A 20,958-nucleotide genomic window follows, 5' to 3' on the forward strand; every position below is an offset into this window, starting at 1 on the left:
GACCTTCTGTCTCAGGCACAGGGGACAATATTTCATCCCCGGCCTGAGCTGTGGAACCTTCATGTTTGGCCCCTGAAGGGTACCAACTGAGGGACACAGGGCTTTTTCCTGAGGTTATCGAGACCATTTTAAGTGCTAAGGCTCCCACTACTTGGAACAAATCTGGGTGAGATTTTACAGGGCAGAAGTGGCCCTCTTCGCCTAAAAAAAAAAAAAAAACACTGCAATGTCTCCCCTACTTCTCTCTGAGTCACCCAGGACCTCTTCATGGGACTTATAAATAGTCCTTGAGGGTCTGGTTGAGACCCCCTTCGAACCTCTAGAGTCAGCGTCTGGCAGACTTTCTGACTCTCAAGATGGTTTCTTATGGCGATTACCTCTCTAAAGAGAATTGGGGACCTACAGGCTCTGTCTGTTTTGCCAGCCTGTTTAGAGTTTGCCCCAGGAATGACCAAAGCAATTTTGCACCCTCATCCTGGCTACCTGCCTGAGGTGCCTTTCTCGACCTTAAATCCGGTCACTCTCGAAGCCTGCTGCTTCCCGCCTTTCACAACGCCGGAGCAGGAAAGACTTCACAGACTTTGTCCAGTCTGTGCCCTTCAGACTTATGTCCACCGCACCAGCCAGTGGCGTAAATCAGGGCAACAATTCTTTGCCATGGGGGCCGCAACAGGGGGCGGCCGCCACCAAGCAGACTATGTCGCATTGGGTGAGGGACGCTATTGCCCTGGCCTACGAGGCGCGCGGTTAAACTTCACCAGTATGTATCAGGTACCAGAGGGCTCGCCTCCTCTAAAGCCTTGGCTAGAGGTCTCCCTCTGCAGCATGTTTGTGATGCGGCAGGTTGGTCCTCTCTGCACTCATTCATCAGTTTTATGATTTGGATGTTCCTGTCACTCCGGGCTCTTATATCCTTGAGTCGACATCTCAAGCTCATGCCTGAGACCTCTCACGCTCTTGTGAGCACACCACACAACTGTAGGGGGTCCAGACAGCCACAGTGCGGCAGCGTGGGTATTCTCGTTCCCAAAGCGCTTTCCAGCGCAGCATCAGGAGTGTACCTTTTTGAAAAGTGAACGTCTCGAGTTTTTTCAGGGAACCCTTGTTCCCTGAAAAAAGCGGAACGAGATGCTGCGCTTCATTGCTGCACTGGGATGCCCCAGGACTGCTCTTCAGACAAAATACCTGATGACGCGCCTGTGATGCATCTATTTATAGCCCTGCCGTAGGTGCATCCAATGATTACACCGGCAGAGGCTATAAATTCCGGTCAATGTTCATTGACGTGTTGCACACATATTCACAGCTGGTCACACCTAAAGCTGTTCCCAAAGCGCAGCATCTTGTTCCACTCTTTTCAGGGAACAAGGGTTACACTTAAGTAACCCGAGACGTTTTATAACCACACCTATCACATCATTTCTGATGACATTGGTTTAACCACTATAGTCTTATGGATTACATTTATGTGATCTTTGGACAAAGGTCTCAAACGTCTGGTCACCATTCACTTGTATTGTAAGAACCAACAGAGCAACTCTCAGACCAAAGAGAGATATTCTTCTAAAAATATTCATTTGTGTTCAGCAACAGAAGAAAGTCATACATATTTGGGATGGCTAGAGGGTGAGTAAATTATGAGATAATTTAAGAAGATACCTGCTAAAACCCTTAAAATTATTTTTGTTGGTGTAACCTATTGTAGTCAGCTTGATTCATGTTATGTAATATTTTTGACTTGAATCAAACAGATAATTTAGATTTTACCACATGAAGCACATTTTCTTAGTGAGTGTCAATAATCAGTAGTTGTCTAGTGTTCCCCTTCTGTCGCTCTCGCCACGTTGTGTCAGAGAAGCGACACTAGGGGTCTCTCATGAGCGCTATTATTCACCTCTGATCTATGAAAAAAGGCCAATGAGAGTTGGCAGCCAGTATTTGCATGTCCCACCCCCGGACATACAGGTATTTAAGCGGCGCAAATACGGGAGTTCATTCAGAAAATTTCTTCGGAGCCGATGGTCGTGTCTGCAATTGCTGCGTGTTACACACCGAGTTCCTGTCATTCCTCTGCTGCATGCTGTTGGACTCTACAGCGCACAACAGCGGCTTTCTCCTGTTTGCACGGATGAGCATTTCCTGCCCCTGAGCGCTTCGACAGTGCAGATTATAAAGAACTCTCACGAGTCCTTTCCTTTCAGAAAAGAGTGATTTTATTTAAAAGAGTAATTTCCTCTAAAAGAGCAAAACACAGTGGCATTGAACGTCTTTTTAAGGACGCGTCTTTTTAAAGATGCCCTTCCGCCCCTGTGTTGTTCCTGGATGCAGTAGAGTACTCCCGCTTCTGACGGCCACAGGCGTTGTCTCGTGTGTCTGGGTAGCGATCACACCGAGGCTGCGTTTGTGGATGGTTCATGACCATGACAACTTGTACGTACTTGTACGTACGGCTTGCTTACAACCGTAAGCAAGCCACTCCAGCTGTCCCCCGCGTCGCTCCTTCTTCCCACGGGATTGAGGACGATGCGGCTGGCGATGGAGGCGATTCGGGGATGGTAGCGGGTGCAGCTCCGCCGGGTATGCCCCCTCGGACCACCCGCGCACCGACACGCTCGTTGACTCCCGTCCCCGCTCGAGGTGGCGGCGACTCGCCTTACAGCCCGTCTGCCTACCCTCTTGTGATGGAAGCAGACGAGTTTGCCGCGGCATTGGAGGGCGTGGTCTCTGATGCTGAGGACTCCTCTGGGCTGCTGCCTTCGGGGCTGCATGCCCAGGAAGAGGCCGACGCACAGATGTCCGATATGCTTTCCCAGGCAGCCAACAGCGTGGGCTTGGACTGGAACCCTCATCCTCCCCACAACCATCACGGCTGGACAACTGGTTCCTGGGTGCCGGGCACCGCTCACAGCCTCGCCCCCCCTGGTCCCGTTCTTCCCGGAGGTGCATGATGAGCTGACGTCTTCGTGGAGAGCACCCCTCTCCACTCGTCGCACCGGCACCTGCTCATCCGCCCTCGCCACCCTCGACGGCGGAATGTGCCACGGGTACACGGCGATTCCCCAGGTAGATAAGGCTGTTGCGCACCATCTATGCCCCGGAAGCCCTACCACCTGGCGGGGCCGCCCTGTACTCCCTTCCCAGACCTGTAGAGCAACATCCTCGCTGACCGCGAAGGCCTACAGCGCAACCGGACACGCCGCTTCCGCCCTGCATGCCATGGCTCTCCTGCAGGTCCACCAAGCCAAGGCACTGCGAAACATGCACGGGGGTGGCCCTGATCCCGACATGCTGCAGGAACTGCGCTCAGCGACCGACCTCGCCCTGAGAGTGATGAAGGTCACAGTGCAGGCGATGGCCACGCTGGTGGTCCAGGAACGCCAGCAATGGCTGAACTTGGTCGAGATGCGTGAAGCTGACAAGACTCGCTTTCTCAACGCCCCTGTCTCCCAGTTTGGCATCTTCGGTGACACCATTGAGGACTTCGCCCAGCAGTTCTCCATGGTGAAGAAGCAGACGGAGGCCATTTCCCACATCATGCCTCGCCGCAAGCCTGCCGCCACGGCCCAGGCCCCGTCTGCTCACCGTGGGCATCCTCCCGCGGCCAGAAGACCTTCTGCTCCGCCTCAACCCGGGCCCAGCTCTCAGCCCCGGCGTAGAGCAAACCGCGGGAAGTGTACGCCCCCTGTCTCATGGACCCCATCGAGGACCCGGAAGGCTCCCAGGCGCTCCTGAGACAACGGACCCAAAGTTGAAAAAGTTAGCTCCGGAGGTGGTAAGACCGCTCCATCAACCGCTGGAGGGCCAGGAGGAGAATCGCCTCCCTTTTAATCAAGGACGCGATAGAGCCTGTCCCTCCAACCAAAACAAAGAAGGGTTTCTACAGCCCTTACTTTGTTGTACCCAAGAAAGGCGGCGGCTTACGACCGATCTTGGACCTGCGAGTTTTCAATCGGACCTTGTCCAAACTTCCGTTCAAAATGCTCACCCAGAAACAAATTCTATCTGGCGTCCGACATCTAGATTGGTTCGCAGCGATAGACCTGAAGGACGCGTACTTCCACGTCTCGATTCTCCCTCGACATCGACCCTTTCTGCGGTTCGCGTTCGACGGCCAGGCATATCAGTACAAAGTCCTCCCCTTCGGCCTGTCTCTGTCCCCTCACGTCTTCACGAAAGTCGCAGGGGCAGCTCTTGCCCCGCTCCGAGGAGCTGGCATGCGCATACTCAATTACCTCGATGACTGGCTCATTCTGGCCTCCTCGCGAGAGTTACTATGCCATGTCTCAATGACAGCACGTCTCTCCAATGAGCCTGCTCATTCAGTGCTGAAATGCCTCGCTTCCTTCAAGCCAGGCACCGTGGTCCCTCTAAAACGTTTCCAACAGCTCCTAGGGCATATGGCATCCTCCGCGGCAGCCGCACCGCTGGGGTTGATGCATATGAGACCACTTCAGCACTGGCTCCAGACTTGAGTTCCGAGACGAGCATGGCGCCGTGGCACACACAATGTGAAAGTTACCACTGCCTGCCGCCAAGCCTTCAAACCCTGGACAGACCTCTGCTTTCTAAGGGCAGGAGTACCCTTGCAGCAGGTGTCCCGACGCGTTCTGGTTACGACCGACGCCTCCAAACTGGGTTGGGGCGCCGTGTGCAACAGGCACGCAGCCGCAGGCCGGTGGAACTGAGGCCCGCTGCGCTGGCACATCAACTGCCTAGAGCTGCTGGCTGTTTTTCTTGCCCTGAAGAGGTTTCTTCCGTTAATTCGAGGCAAGCACGTCCTAGTCAGGACAGACAGCACCACGGCGGTAGCCTACATAAACCGCCAAGGCGGAGTACGCTCCCTCCACATGTCACAGCTCGCCCGTCGTCTCCTCCTTTGGAGCCAGCAGCGACTCACGTCACTGCGCGCCGCTCACATCCCCGGCAACCTCAATGCGGTAGCGGACGCGCTGTCAAGACAGAGCTTTCCCGGCGGAGAGTGGAGGCTCCACCCCCAGTCGGTTCAGCTGATTTGGGACAGGTTCGGCAAGGCCCAGGTAGACCTTCTTGCCTCCCAGGAAACCTCCCACTCCCGCTCTGGTATGCCCTGACAGAGGCTCCCCTCGGGGCAGATGCTCTGGTGCACAGCTGGCCCGCGGGGCTGCGCAGGTACGCTTTTCCCCCAGTGAGCCTTCTTGCACAGGTGCTATGCAAGGTCAGGGAGGACGAGGAGCAAGTCACTCTGGTGGCCCCCTACTGGCCCACCCGGACTTGGTTCTCGGATCTCACGCTCCTCACGACAGCCCCTCCCTGGCGAATTCCCCTGAGGAACGATCTTCTTTCTCAGGGACGGGTCACGCTCTGGCACCCGCACCCAGACCTCTGGAACCTCCACGCCTGGCCCCTGGACGGGACGCGGAAGATCTAGCCGGCCTACCACTGACCATCATAGATACTATCAACCAAGCCAGAGCCCCTTCGACCAGGCATCTTTACACCCTAAAGTGCCGTCTGTTCGCAGACTGGTGTTCTTCCCGAGCCGAAGACCCACAGAAGTGTGCGGTTAGGTCAGTGCTCATGTTTCTACAGGAGAGGCTGGAGAGGAGGCTGTCCCCCTCCACCCTCAAGGTGTATGTCGCCGCCATCGCGGCTCACCATGACACAGTAGACGGCAAGTCTCTTGGTAAGCACGACTTAATTGTCAGGTTCCTAAAGGGTGCCCGGAGGCTGACTCCCTCCCGGCCTAACCTGTTCCCCTCCTGGGATCTCTCGGTCGTCCTCACAGACCTCCAGAGACCCCCCTTCGAGCCGCTAGATTCAGCTGGACTCAGGGCCCTCTCTCTCAAGACCGCCCTGCTGATCGTGCTCGCCTCCATCAAGAGGATCGGGGACCTGCAAGCGTTCTCTGTTAGCGAAACTTGCCTGGAGTTCGGTCCGGCAGACACTTTCGTGATCCTAAGACCGCGACCGGGCTATGTGCCCAAGGTTCCTACCACACCCTTCAGAGATCAGGTAGTGAACCTGCAAGCGCTGCCCCGGGAGGAGGCAGACCCAGCCCTTCCATTGCTGTGTCGTATGTGCTTTACGTATATATCTGGACCGCACACAGAGCACTAGACGCTCTGAGCAGATCTTTGTCTGCTTCAGGGGACAGTGGAAAGGGAACGATGTCTTCAAACAGAGGCTTGCCCACTGGGTTGTCGACGCCATTTCATTGGCTTATCACACCCAGGCCATGCCCCCCCCTTGCGGGTTCGAGCTCACTCCACCAGGAATGTTGCATCCTCGTGGGCACTGGCCAGGGGCATCTCCCTAGCAGACATCTGTAGAGCAGCGGGCAACACCTAACACTTTTGCGAGATTCTATAATCTCCAAGTTGAGTCAGTATTGTCCCGTGTTTTCTCAGGTCTGAGCCCGTAGAACTCTGTAGCACGCTGACGATCTGACCGGGTGAATTGTTTGCGCCTAGCGCCCTTTCCCTCGACCGAGGGAAAACAGTGCGCCTCCGTTCCCAGGAGATCCCATCTTTTGGGTCGCTGGTTGACTCCTCCCTAGCCCTCGTGGGTCCGCAGTTCAGCGGAGGAACTCGCCGACCCAAGCCACTGCGGGTACCTCAAGCTACCCTGTATTGGTATAGGTGCTCCACAGGTAAGGTCTCCTGTTCGGACTGCCCCTGTGTGTAATGCCTCGGTACTGTCCCCTCACGAGCGGACCCCCGTGTCTCCCTTAGGCAGTTACAGCTGCCTCGGTCGCCATGCTGTTCGCTATCCCCCCTCTACGGGGTTGGGTCTACCACCGCACCAATTTTTCCACATAGGTCCTAAGTTAGGCCATCTGATGTATTTGCCATTAAACTTTGCCTCCCCTGCCGGGTAGGTGTGGCCTCCGCAAGGGTCTTCTCCACCCTGAAAGAAGGGCTAAGACCCCCTTCCCTCAATGCGTGTAAGTGCCCTGGCCGTAGTTGCTCTATGCGAGAAACATAGAGAGAAAAGTGGCCCAGCCAGGCTGGCCCATTCCCAGGTTGGCGGCCATCACCTTGTTCCCCCCTCCAGGATAACGATAAGGAGTCTGATGGCTTGAATGGGGCATTGGGAAAGGGTACGTGCAGCCTGATACAGTTGGTCGTCCTGCACGTAAGAATACCTGCTCGCTCCTGTATCATCAGTTCACGTACACGGCTCAGCGCATGGCACTTTTTAAGTTGACCCCTAGTGTCGCTTCTCTGACACAACGTGGAGAGAGCGACAGAAGGGGAACGTCTAGGGTACGTATGTAACCTCTGTTCCCCAATGGAGGGAACAAGATGTTGTGTCTCCCCTGCCACGTTGCTGAGCCAAGCCACTGTTGTGGCTGGACTATTTCCGGCTCCTCAGAAAAATCCTGAATGAACTCCCGTATTTGCGCCGCTTAAATACCCGTATGTCCGGGGGCGGGACATGCAAATACTGGCTGCCAACTCTCATTGGCCTTTTTTCATAGATCATAGGCCTTTTCATAGAGGTGAATATCGGTGCTCAAGAGAGACCCCTAGTGTCGCTTCTCTGACACAATGTCTCGTTCCCTCCATCAGGGAACGGAGGTTACATACGTAACCTAGATGTTTGAATGGTGAGGTGGAGATTTTATTAGGCATGGGAATCATAAATAATTTAACCATTTAAAGAGTCCATTTAAAGATTTCAGTTCAGTAATTATACTACTTACACAAACCTTAAGTTCACAAAACGCAATTCTCAATTAATTTCAAGGTGAACATGATGAAAGTTCAAAGAATAAGAAAAGAACCACTCCAACCTATTCACTAGATTGATTGAAATCAAGAACTCATATGTTAAATTTCTTTTTTTCTAATTCATTAAAAATAACCAGCTTAAGACTCATTTGTTCACATGTCTGACTAAAATTCAATTAGGTTTTATTTTTTCTAGAGCTTTTTACAATACATACTGTTCCAAAGCAGCCTTACAGAAAACAGAGTGGTGCTCTGTCCTCTTTGGTGGAATGATGCAAATATTCAAGTTATGTGCATGGATGTCATGAAAATAATTTTCATATTTTTTTATTTATATTTTTACATGGAATGAGAACCTGAGTAATTCAGAATACAAATTTTATACCCGTTATGGAGAAAATTCTTGGCAGAATGCAGATGTCCAGCCTAGATTTGAGCTTGTTAATGAAACAGCTGAAAGTGTGGTGTTTGACACCAAAACCTCCATAGATAAAGTCTCTATGGCAGAGGTGCCATAGAGACAGGAAACTAATAGCTGAACTAAAAGTTACCACATGCAGAGACAGCTTTAAAAGTCAAGCAGATAAAAATTTAAATGAGGCCAAGTGGATGCAAAGAGAGTTGTGAGAAAAACTGCAGCCGCAGTGTCATCACCCGAAACTGCAGCAGATGTGAAGACGGTGGGAGACAAACCAGAAGTAGGGGTGGAGTGCTGGTGACTGATGGGCACACATAGAAAATATCAGCATCATAAGAGGAAGGCACCACAGCACCTCACTCTCAAGTGAGAGTTTGGCTTGATGGGAAATGGGATGTTCAGGATTTGTATTGGTTGCAATGATGTGCATGGGTTAAAGTAACATGCAGTGAAGCAAAATTGATTGTTCAATGAGTGAGTTCTCAAGATACATTCTTCAAGGCCAAGTATGGTACATCGCTATTGGAGGGGAAAACTTAATGAATGGGCGGGACACAAGACAAAATGACAGGGGAAATAGAAAAACATCACAGGCTGTAAATATGCCAGTAAAATAACACCTGGCGATATTATATCATGAATACATTCTATTGTTCTTGTAACTTCTGTTAAGGACTTCATTTATGTTTATTCTGTTCATTTATAACAGCACAAAACACCAACCTAATGGGATTATGGCTATTTTTGATTGCTTGTTTTGAAACCCGAGTTCAATTCCACCTCCTCTTCCTGTACCCATAGGTTTCATTTAACATCTTACAAATTGGGTCCAAACTGTGAGAACCACCGTGGGCCCTAGTAACAGCTGTTTACTACTGAAACTAGGTAAAGACTCAAGAAAAGATGACTCCAGTTTCACTGTTATTAAAATAGTTTTCTCTTTGGATTTACCACCAAAACCTTACACGCACACTAGCACTTGCGTTTGTCTACCGAATCTTTTCAAGAGCTAAAAAGAATACAAGCTCCAATTGCAATTTATTCAGAGACAAGCAGCTATGAAAAATGTATTATACTATAATAGCTGCAACTGAGAGAGCATGCAAAGATGCAATTTTTTTTCCACTGTTCATGGTTCATGGCTTCATTATAGTTTTAATTAACAGTAATAACCTTTTTTAATGGCAAGCAAATGAGCCAATTCTGACATCAAACAAACTCTGTGGCAAAAGCTCTAGTGTGGAAGCTGCCTAAAATATACAGTATATTAATTAAAGCATTTAAATATGTATTCTTTATAATTGTCCTGCCACCTGCAGTGCGGTACTGCAGATATTGTTGACTTTTGTATCACAAATTGCTAATGTTCATCATTTGTAAGTTGCTTTGGATAAAAGCGTCTGCTAAATTACTAAATGTAAATATCTGGCATATCATTCCTCAATGTGCAATGAGTGTTCTTTCCTGTTCCTCATTAAAGTTTAATCAATGTGAAACTCTAAAGCTGAATTAAAATCACATGGCTTTCCTCTCTGCTTGAAAAATACAATTTGATGGGGGGAGAGAGAGAGAGAGAGAGAGAGAAAGAGAGAGAACAATTTATTATCATACAGTCTTTTGTAAGAGGCTCAAATAATAATCTGTTTAAAGTGACCTTATGCTGTGGAGGTCTACTACAACTGTTTCACTCAATTAGTTAATCAAAGGAACAAATTAATCGTTTGAAACATCTGCCCCAATATATTCTTTCAATTTACATCTCGCCGGCTTACCCATTAAAAGCTGATATCAACAGCTTATCTCTGTTAGAAGGTGGCTTCTTCCACTTTATTCAGTTCCTCTTAATTCAGGGAGTTTTTAAATATTGCCAAAATGCTCTATACTGAGAATCCCACTTTTCTAAAAAATATCTTGAGTATAACTACTACTAACTATTTTTTTTTTTTTTTTTTTAAGAGTTGTATGGCAATACATTTTAATATTTTCATAAAATAACAAACTACATTTACAGTTTTGTTTGAGCCTGGTCAAATTACACGGTAGGTCAATGCGTTGACATAGTGATATATAGTATATAAATGACATACTGTTGCACTTACAGTCCAAACCATTGGAGTACGAGTCCTGATGAGCACTGAAGTCAACACATTACCCGTAAAATACCATAGAAGCACCACAAAAAGATGTTTTCTTCAGCAATTGAGTGTTTCATCTCACATTTGGTTTTTATAAAACTATCGGTTTTGTTGATCTAAAATTCAATAGAGCATTAACTTTAAAAACCTCATCTGTGAGGGCCTGGGTAGCTCAACGAGTATTGATGCTGACTACCACCCCTGGAGTCACGAGTTCGAATCCAGAGTGTGCTGAGTGACTCCAGCCAGGTCTCCAAAGCAACCAAATTGGCCCGGTTGCTAGGGAGCGTAGAGTCACCCGGATTGAGGTGAGTAACCATGCCACCATAAGGACCTAGTAAGAAGTGGGAATTGGGCCTTCCAAATTGTGGAGAAAATGGGATAAAAAAAAAAAAAACACATCTGTTTGGGAGAAATTGTAACTTGCATTTAGAGCCACAAAGTGGACAATTCACTTCAGAATGGCAGAATACTTTTATATCCTTTTATAATTGATTATTTCAGTTATACACAAGAAAACAATAAATAAATAACAGCAAGTCACCCACTACTCACTCTATAAGTTTTGTGCGATGGAATCCATTGATGGATTTTACGAGCATTGAGTTTGAAGGAAATACTCTCGTTGGAATATAAATATATATAAATAAAAAATTAATACATTTATCTAAGTTTCAAATGCAATTCAGCTGGAACACTGGACAGACATATAAATAAATAAAAGTCAAGTTAATGAATATTAACATCGATGGATGGATTAAAGTGGATCTGTTCTGGAAAGAATTTAATGGCTAAGAACAAACAGAAGAATCTTCAGAACATAAAGAGCATCTATTCAAAGATTTAAATATATGTTACATTCTTTTGACGGATATTTCAAATCAAATGTGCTTATCATAGATGCACAGCTATGGCATATCTCTAATAAGTCAACATTTTTGGTGTCTGATAAACAGATAAACCGGTAAAAATCTGTAAAAAGACTTCAGAGATATGTCAAACAAGCAAAGATTTTTTTCTTTCAGAACACTTCAAACAGGCCCACCTTTTGCCAGCTGCAGTATGTTAGGGTGGGCTGAGAAATGTCATAGGAGGGCATCTGGGGAAGAATGTGGTCGGAGGACTACTCAGACTACTTATATTCATTTTTGGAGAGAATATGCATAGAAGATACAGATTTTTATATTTTAAATTTTATAACTACAGTGCCTTGCGAAAGTATTCAGCCCCCTTGAACTTCTCGACCTTTTGCCACATTTCAGGCTTCAAACGTAAAGATATAAAACTGTAATTTTTTGTGAAGAATCAACAACAAGTGGGACACAATCATGAAGTGTAAAAAAATTTATTGGATATTTCAAACTTTTTTAACAAATAAAAAACTGAAAAATTGGGCGTGCAAAATTATTCAGCCCCCTTAAGTTAATACTTTGTAGCGCCACCTTTTGCTGCGATTACAGCTGTAAGTCGCTTGGGGTATGTCTCTATCAGTTTTGCACATCGAGAGACTGAAATTTTTGCCCATTCCTCCTTGCAAAACAGCTCGAGCTCAGTGAGGTTGGATGGAGAGCGTTTGTGAACAGCAGTTTTCAGTTCTTTCCACAGATTCTCGATTGGATTCAGGTCTGGACTTTGACTTGGCCATTCTAACACCTGGATATGTTTATTTGTGAACCATTCCATTGTAGATTTTGCTTTATGTTTTGGATCATTGTCTTGTTGGAAGACAAATCTCCCTCCCAGTCTCAAGTCTTTTGCAGACTCCATTAGGTTTTCTTCCAGAATGGTCCTGTATTTGGCTCCATCCATCTTCCCATCAATTTTAACCATCTTCCCTGTCCCTGCTGAAGAAAAGCAGGCCCAAACCATGATGCTGCCACCACCATGTTTGACAGTGGGGATGGTGTGTTCAGGGTGATGAGCTGTGTTGCTTTTACGCCAAACGTAACGTTTTGCATTGTTGCCAAAAAGTACGATTTTGGTTTCATCTGACCAGAGCACCTTCTTCCACATGTTTGGTGTGTCTCCCAGGTGGCTTGTGGCAAACTTTAAACGACACTTTTTATGGATATCTTTAAGAAATGGCTTTCTTCTTGCCACTCTTCCATAAAGGCCAGATTTGTGCAGTATACAACTGATTGTTGTCCTATGGACAGAGTCTCCCACCTCAGCTGTAGATCTCTGCAGTTCATCCAGAGTGATCATGGGCCTCTTGGCTGCATCTCTGATCAGTCTTCTCCTTGTATGAGCTGAAAGTTTAGAGGGACGGCCGGGTCTTGGTAGATTTGCAGTGGTCTGATACTCCTTCCATTTCAATATTATCGCTTGCACAGTGCTCCTTGGGATGTTTAAAGCTTGGGAAATCTTTCTGTATCCAAATCCGACTTTAAACTTCTCCACAACAGTATCTCGGACCTGCCTGGTGTGTTCCTTGTTCTTCATGACGCTCTCTGTGCTTCAAATGGACCTCTGAGACTATCACAGAGCAGGTGCATTTATACGGAGACTTGATTACACACAGGTGGATTCTACTTATCATCATTAGTCATTTAGGTCAACATTGGATCATTCAGAGATCCTCACTGAACTTCTGGAGAGAGTTTGCTGCACTGAAAGTAAAGGGGCTGAATAATTTTGCACGCCCAATTTTTCAGTTTTTTATTTGTTACAAAAGTTTGAAATATCCAATAAATTTCGTTCCACTTCATGATTGTGTCCCACTTGTTGATTCTTCACAAATAATTACAGTTTTATATCTTTATGTTTGAAGCCTGAAATGTGGCAAAAGGTCGAAAAGTTCAAAGGGGCCGATACTTTCGCAAGGCACTGTACATATTAAATATGCCAACAGTATAATAGTTCTATAAAAGGGAGCTCTTGGCATAATTGTGAACATTAAGAGGCCCATTATACAGATATTTTATACTTATTCCCTATATTAAAAATATATTGAAATACAGATCAAATGGTTAAGTACATAGTAGTTAAGGCCACCTAATATAAAGTGGGTACTCAAGGATGAATACAAGGATGAGTGGAAGGATATATATTGGATGGGGGGATTGATAACATACAAGGATAAGAACCTAAACTTTGAACACAGATGGGAACTGCTTAAAGAAGTGATGATACACTATTAAATGATGAAGAATCTTTTGCTTTGACTTTCTGATTAATTGGTTAAATGGAAATGCAATTAGCAATTATACTGCCCTACAAAGGAAACACGCAAAATTGAGTTATAACTCAAATTAGGTCTCTTAGACCATGATCTGTTCTGTAACATACGAGTTTGGCTCATAAGCTGTCCTTTGACAGACGAGTTTGGTTCATATGCTGAGATTCAAAGAAAACATGCTGTGAAAATGCAGTAACTACATAATCCACATCAAAATAATTACTGCCATTTTTCTCAGTTTCACTATTGGTGATGTTACGGAATGTGGCCTTTGTAGAATAGTAGAGGGTATTGTTAGTTTTACTTGTAAATTTAAATAAACATGTATAAAGTCATTTAGGTAAATATACAGGAATTATGGATGGATGGATGAATGGATGGATGGATAAAGTGGACAGAGATATTTAATGAGTGGGAGCTGGGGAAAAGGGAGCCTGTGGTATATTAACAGCAGCCACATCACTGTCAGTGCTAGAAGCACCACCAGGCTTCCAAACACATATGTATTGCACAAACAATCTCTTATTAACGTCTCTGACTTCCTGGTTTGCAACAGAGTGAAGCAGCCTCTTGACTATACAACCTATTGTTGCTTTTGGACAATGAAAAATATAGAAAAATACAAAATATTTCAAGCGCTATTTTATGATTGCTTGGGGCAGTCTACAGCCCACCCTCAAAGTTTGCAAGACACAACCCACCTCCAAATTGCTTTTAACCAATACACAAATTGTAAAAAACAACATTTCTTATTTCATACTGTGGGCTCAGCCCACCTCTGCCCATGCCTTTATCCAGCTGTGACTTCAAAGCAAATATTTTAAAATGTCAAGGCTAATGGATCAAGAAGAAGAAGAATTATGATGTGAAAAGGGAGCACAAATGTTTACTCATACTGCTATAAATATTATTATACGTTATCAATCTATATCTTTAAATGAAAATGAGTTTCACTGTGCAAAGAAAATTTACACTAAGTGGCATATGTAGGCTGATTCAGTGATGAATGGTCTTAATAATGGGATTCAATAATGGAAGTACATTCTTTGTATTACAAATAAAAGTAGCTCATGGACATGTGATAAACAGGAACTAAAGAACGTCATGGTTACTGTTGTAACCTCCGTTCCCCGAGGGAAGGAACGAGACATTGCGTCGAATGAAGTGACACAAGGGGTCATCCTGGGATGCCAAACGTACCTCTGAACCTGAGAAAAGGCCAATGTCAAGTTGGCAGACAGAATTTGCATGCTCCGCCCCGTACATACAGGTATAAATGGAAGCGGGGCAGCGAGTGCGAGTCAGGATTTTGCACCGAGGAGCCAAAAATAAGGTACGGCCGTTTACATTGGTAGGTCTAGTGCTGTGGCTGGAGGGACACAACATCTCGTTCTTTCCCTCAGTTCCATGACGTTCCCCTTCTGTCACTCACTCGACGTTGTGTCGAATGAAGTGACACAATGTGTCCCATATAAAAACGCCATGCACTGACCGTGTTACATGAACTGCCGAGACAGGTGCAAGCAGGCTACTGCGTACTAGAGTCTACTAGGTCGGCTGCACGTAGCCCTCCCCAATGCCCCAAAAGAGGTGTCACATACAAACATTTGGTTCCCTGCCTAAAAAATTATAATATGTACAAACTTATTTAACAACCATGATTTTAGAGTGTAAACATTTTCCCACAGGTTGTATGCACAAATATATATAACTTTTATATATTAATTGTTGAAATATAACTTACTGTGGTTGAGTACAGTCCTGCAAGTTACACATTCTGCGAATGGGTTTCGGTTTCTTGCTAATGTCACAGTAGCCTCTGTGCACCATTTTGCTGTCACCTTTTTTACGGCACCCATATTTGGTGTACTGGAATCCTGAAGACCAATAAATAAAAAAACAATAACAATAATAAATGTAAAAATAATTTATTTTTCTACAATTATTCTGAACTGAAAACATTTTAACACATTGATCAAAATAGTTACCAAATGTGAACAAAATAACAACAATGATTAGCTCCAGAAAAATGATATACAGAACAACACAGGGGTGTAACAGTTCAAATTTCGGTTTGTATAATAGTTTTAGGGTCATGGTTTCAGTATGGTTCAGGATTTGCCATGTTCATAAACAATTTATATTTCTGCCAAATCCAAAGTAAGAATACTCTCTTTGGTAACAAACACTTCAACAGTTTTGCCCTGTTTTACATTAACCATAGTTAAACTATGATATTTGTAGTACAAACATAGTAATCACAAAATCAACTTGGTTACTATATATAGTATAATCATGGTAACTTACTAATCATGGTCAATTGTATCAAACCCATGATTTCTGCAAAAAAAAAAAAAACATGGTGACAGCAGTCATTGTTATTACAATATTACTATAGTAAAATCTTGGTTAATTTTCGTTAGGGTCTTTAACAAAAAAAAAACTTTTCTCTAATTACTAAATCAACATTTATCTTAGTACCTGCACCATAACACTACATGCATCAATATAAATGCATTTCAAACTCTACTGCAAATATATTAAATATTGGGAAGCTGTACATCACTATAGAAGGAATTTTGCTATTAAAATTGATACAAGGGATGTTGTGATAAGGCTATAGTGTTTTAATCATACAAGGAAATCACACATCTTCATCAGCGGAGTGGGAAAAATAGAGTTGGCAAAAGATATTGCTTTATGCCTGTCCGAATCAGCACTGAGTGCTTACTTAAAAATGAAAGGGTGTTTCGGCTCATCTTAACCCAGTGATTTCGGCATAAATGATCATGTCGATATTACCAGTGGCTCAATATATCCACTTGCCATTTTCAGCTTCACACAACACTTGCAGAACAGTGATGTCATCAAGTTGCCCCACGTGAAACACAGGCGGAGCATATCCATTTAAAGATCCATTCAGGTGCATTAGATTGTAACTGTGCGTGTCTATTTGACGCTTTATTTGAGCGCAAAACTTTGTGCTCCAGATACAACATTAACTTGAGGTGAACCGCGGTGCCAATGCTTACCGAACCATGGGTGGCGAACCGTACAGTTCTGTTTTTTACCGAGAACCATTACACACCTAGTACAGTACCCCCCAAAAGTATTTGAACATTATATTCACACCTGAAAATCTACATTATGAATGTCTTTGCATTATATAACAAAATATCAAACCAAGTGGCATTTCTATTGGTGGCCAAAAGTTTGGAAAAATGTACAGCTGTTTTGGAAGGACATTGGTACTTTTATTCACCAACGTGGTATTCAGCCGATCACAAAGCATAGTCTGGACATTCCTGATGTTAAACATAGCACCATCACTATTTGAAAAAAGTAATTTTTGATCAAAAATAGACAGTCCCACTTTCCAGCAGCCATCGCTCCAACATCTTATCCTTGAATAATCATGCAAAATTGTTAATTAGGATATAGAAAATCACTTGCCATTATATCAAGCACAGTTGAAAGCTATTTGGTTCGTTAAATGAAGCTAAACATTGTCTTGGTCGAATTTAAATCACGCCATGCGCTGAGCCATGTACGTGTACTGCTGACACAGGAGCAGGCAGATATTTTATGTGCCAAAGCGACCGGCTGTGTCAGACTGCACGTACCCTTCCCCAACGCCCCATGAAGTAGTCAGAGCCTTCTGGTTCTTTACCCCCGACAGAGTTAAAGCGGCTGGGGCCATCTTAACGCTATCATACGCATCGGGGAAGGTGATCTTTCCCAGTTCCTATTCTTTCAGGGGGAAAAGACCCTGCGGAGACCACACCTGCCCAGACTGGGGGAGGTAAAGCATGGTGAATGCATCACATGGGTCTTTAGGTCACATGTGGAAAGTGGCGTGGTGGTAGATTCTGCCTCATTGGGAGGGAGGAGTTGTTACAGACATGGCGACCAGGGGGCAGTGGGAATTGCCCAAGGGAGACGCGGGTCTGCTCGCAAGGGGACCATACCGTGGAAAATACACACAGAGGGATAAGTCCACGTAGGGGCCCATCCTGTGGTGCACCTATTCCAGTACAGGGTAGATTGAGTACCCACATTGGATTTGGTCGGTAAAATCCTCCGCTGAATTCGTGGACCAGAGGGATAGGGAGGAGTCATCCAGGGAGCCGAGTTAGTGGGATATACCGGGATAAGAGTGCACGGTTTTACCTCAGCGGAGGGAAAGGGCGCTAGGTGCAAGCGGTCCACCCGGTCAGTTTGTCAGCATGTACAGAGTTCTACCGGCTCGGACCTGAAAAAACACGGGACGAAACCAACTCAACCTTGAGATTGTAAAATCTCGCAAAGGTATTGGGTGTTGCCCAACCCGCTGCTCTGCATATGTCTGCTAGGGAGGTGCCCATGAGGATTCAACACTTCTTGTTGAGTGTGCTCGGACACGCAAGGGGGGGGGGGGGGCACGGCCTGGGTGTGATAGGCCAATTTAATGGCGTCCACTCACCAGTGGGAAAGCCTCTGTTTGGAGACAGCGTTCCCTTTCCGCTGTCCACCAAAGCAGACAAAGAGCTGCTCAGAACGTCTAAAGCTCTACGTGTGGTCCAGATACGCAAAGCATGTACCGGACACAGCAACGAAGGGGCTGGGCCTGCCTCCTCCCGGGCAGCGCTTGCAGGTTCACTAACTGGTCCCTGAAGGGAGTGATAGGAACCTTGGGCACGTAGCCCGGTAGCGGTCTTAGGATCACGAGTGTCTGCCGAGAAAGTCCTTTTCAGGACACGTCTTTATAAAGATGCCCTTCCGCCCCTGTGTAGTTCCTGGATGCGTTTGCAGGTCCCCAACCCTTTTGATGGAGGCGAGCGCAATCAGGAGGGCCGTCTTCAGGGAGAGGGCCTTGAGTCTGACTGATTCTAGCGGCTCGAAGTGGGGTCTCTGAAGGCCTGAGAGGACCACTGAGAGATACCAGGAGGGGAACAGGCTTGGCCGGGAGGGATTTAACCTCCGGGCGCCTCTTAGGAACCTGATAATTAAGTCGTGCTTACCCAAAGACTTGTCGTCTACTGTGTCGTGGTGGGCCGCGATAGCAGCTACATACACCTTCAAGGTGGAGGGGGACAGCCTCCCCTCCAGCCTCTCCTGCAGGAATGAAAGCACTGACCTAACTGCGCACCTCTGTGGGTCTTCAGCCAAGGAAGAACACCAATTTGCGAACAAGCGCCACTTCAGGGCGTAAAGTTGCCTGGTAGAGGGAGCTCTGGCTTGGTTGATCGCGTCTACGACAGCAGGTGGTAGATCAGCTAGATCTTCCACATCTCGTCCAGGGGCCAGACGTGGAGGTTCCAGAGGTCTGCTTGCGGATGCTAGAGCGTGCCCATCCCTGAGAATGAAGGTCCTTCCTCAGGGGAATTTTCCAGGGAGGGGCTGTCGCGAGGAGTACAAGATCCGAGAACCAATTCTGAGTAGGCCAATAGGGAGCCACTAGAGTGACTTGTTCCCCGTCCTACCTGATCTTGCAAAGCACCTGTGCAAGCAGGCTCACTGGGGAAAATGCGTACTTGCGCAGACCCGCGGGCCAGCTGTGTGCCAGCGTGTCTGCCCTGAGGGGGGCCTCTGTTCAGGCGTACCAGAGCGGGCAGAGGGGGGTCTCTCTGGAGGCGAAGAGGTCTACCTGGGCCTTGCCGAACCGTTCCCAAATCAGCTGGACCGACTGGGGGTGAAGCCTCCACTCTCCACTGGGCAAGCCACGTTGAGGTTAACCGGGATGTAAGTGGCACGCAGCGACTTGAGTTGGCTCCAAAGGAGGAGAGGACGGGCGAGTTGTGACATGTGATGGGAGCATACACCGCCATGGCGATTTATGTACGCTACCGTGGTGGTGCTGTCTGATCGGATCAAGACGTGTTTGCTCTGAATTAGCAGGAGAAAACTCTGCAGAGCAAAAAGTACAGCCAACAACTCTAGGCAGTTGATGTGCCAGCACAGCGGGGCCCTTTCCAACGGCCCGCGGCTGTGCGCCTGTGGTGACCAGGATGCGTCGGGACACCTGCTGCAAGGGGACACCTGTCCGTAGAAAGCAGAGGTCTGTCCAGGGTTTGAAAGTTTGGTGGCAGGCGGGTGATAACCAAATGGGGCGCCATGCTCATCTCGGGACTCAAGTCTGGATCCAGTACTGAAGCGGTCTCTTATGCATAAACCTGAGGACGCCATATGACCCAGGAGCCTCTGGAAAAGTTTTAAAGGGACCACTGTGCCCGGCCTGATCTCGGCGAGGCATTTCAGCACCGACTGCTCGCTTGTTGGTGAGGCGCGCTGACATTGAGACTGAGTCTCAACTCCATGCCGAGAAAAGAGATGCTCTGAACCGGGGTGAGCATGCTCTTTTCCCAGTTGACCTAAAGCCCTAAGCGGCTGAGGTGCCTGAGCACCTGGTCCCTGTGGGCACATAGTAACTCTCGGGAGTGGGCCAGGATGAGCCAGTCATTGAGGTAGTTGAGTATGCTGACACCTGCTTCCCGGAGCGGGGTAAGGGTTGCCTCTGCGACCTTCGTAAAGATGTGAGGGGACAGGGACATGCCGAAGGAGAGGACCTTGTACTGATACACTTAGCTGTCGAACGCAAACCGTAGAAAGGGTCGATGTCGAGGCAATATTGAGACTTGGAAGTACACAGGTCTTCAGGTGCCCAGTTTCATGTACATGATACGCAGATATAGTTACCACATACACTTTAAGTGTTGACGGGATGTGTCCTACGTCTAATCGCTCTTGAAGAAATATTAGAATTTCATGTAAAGGGCAGTTCACTGGGTCCTTGCTATGCGAGAGACACCAATCAGTGAAAACCTTCCATTTTAGTGCATAGAGGCATCTTGTGGACGGTGCTCTGACTTGTAAAATTGTGTTCATGACTGAATGTGTCAGTACTGGCATGTGTTGAGCGCCCCATTCAGGGGCCACACATGCAGGTTCGACAGCTGGGGCTGGGATGCCAGATTGTGCCCTGCACCTGAGAGAGGAGATCCCTCCTCAGTGGTATTTCCCATGGTGAGCTGCATAGCACCTCTGTAGAAGTGTTCTCCCCAGTTTGAACTGAGACAGACACTCTAGAATGGCCTGAACGTGCACGCTTGTGAGGTGCGCGTGCCTGCTCGTGGAGTTGAGGCGGACTCCCAAAAAGGAGATTTTTGGGCTGGGAGAGAGCATGCTTTTTGGCCAGTTTACATTGAGGCCCAAGCTGTTTAGATGCTGAAGCAGTAAGTCTTTGTACTGGCATAACAGAGCCTCTGATTGCGCCAGTAACAGCCAAACCTCGAAGATGTCTCAGTACTGCATCGATGTCCGAGGAGCCAGAGACAGCCCGAAGGGCAGGACTTTGAATTGATATGCTGTTCCCTCGAATGCAAATCTCAAAAACATTCTGTGGTGTCGTACAATTTGGATATGAAAGTTCGCATCCCTCAGATCTTTCGACACAAACCAAACCATGTTCGATTGTTTTTTGCACCCATTCTGAAATGCCGGTTAGGGCTCGCCACGCGTCCGCATAATGGGACAGGG

General features: G+C 46.8%; 1 protein-coding gene across 2 annotated transcripts in view; it reads right to left on the reverse strand.

Annotated features, from left to right (window-relative positions):
- adamts3 (ADAM metallopeptidase with thrombospondin type 1 motif, 3) overlaps positions 1–20,958 on the reverse strand; it is a 198,019-nt gene that overhangs the window by 20,484 nt on the left and 156,577 nt on the right. The window contains exons 19-20 of one of the 2 annotated variants that reach the window (XM_052093359.1): positions 15,751–15,783; positions 15,188–15,320 (exon numbers count right to left, since the gene is read on the reverse strand). In XM_052093359.1, coding sequence (XP_051949319.1) covers positions 15,188–15,320; positions 15,751–15,783 — 166 coding nt within the window. The remainder of the gene's footprint in view (positions 1–15,187; positions 15,321–15,750; positions 15,784–20,958) is intronic. The other variant, XM_052093365.1, reaches the window with a different exon arrangement.

This window comes from Xyrauchen texanus, chromosome 3, assembly GCF_025860055.1.
Source record: "Xyrauchen texanus isolate HMW12.3.18 chromosome 3, RBS_HiC_50CHRs, whole genome shotgun sequence".
In the NCBI taxonomy this organism is placed as follows: domain Eukaryota; kingdom Metazoa; phylum Chordata; class Actinopteri; order Cypriniformes; family Catostomidae; genus Xyrauchen; species Xyrauchen texanus.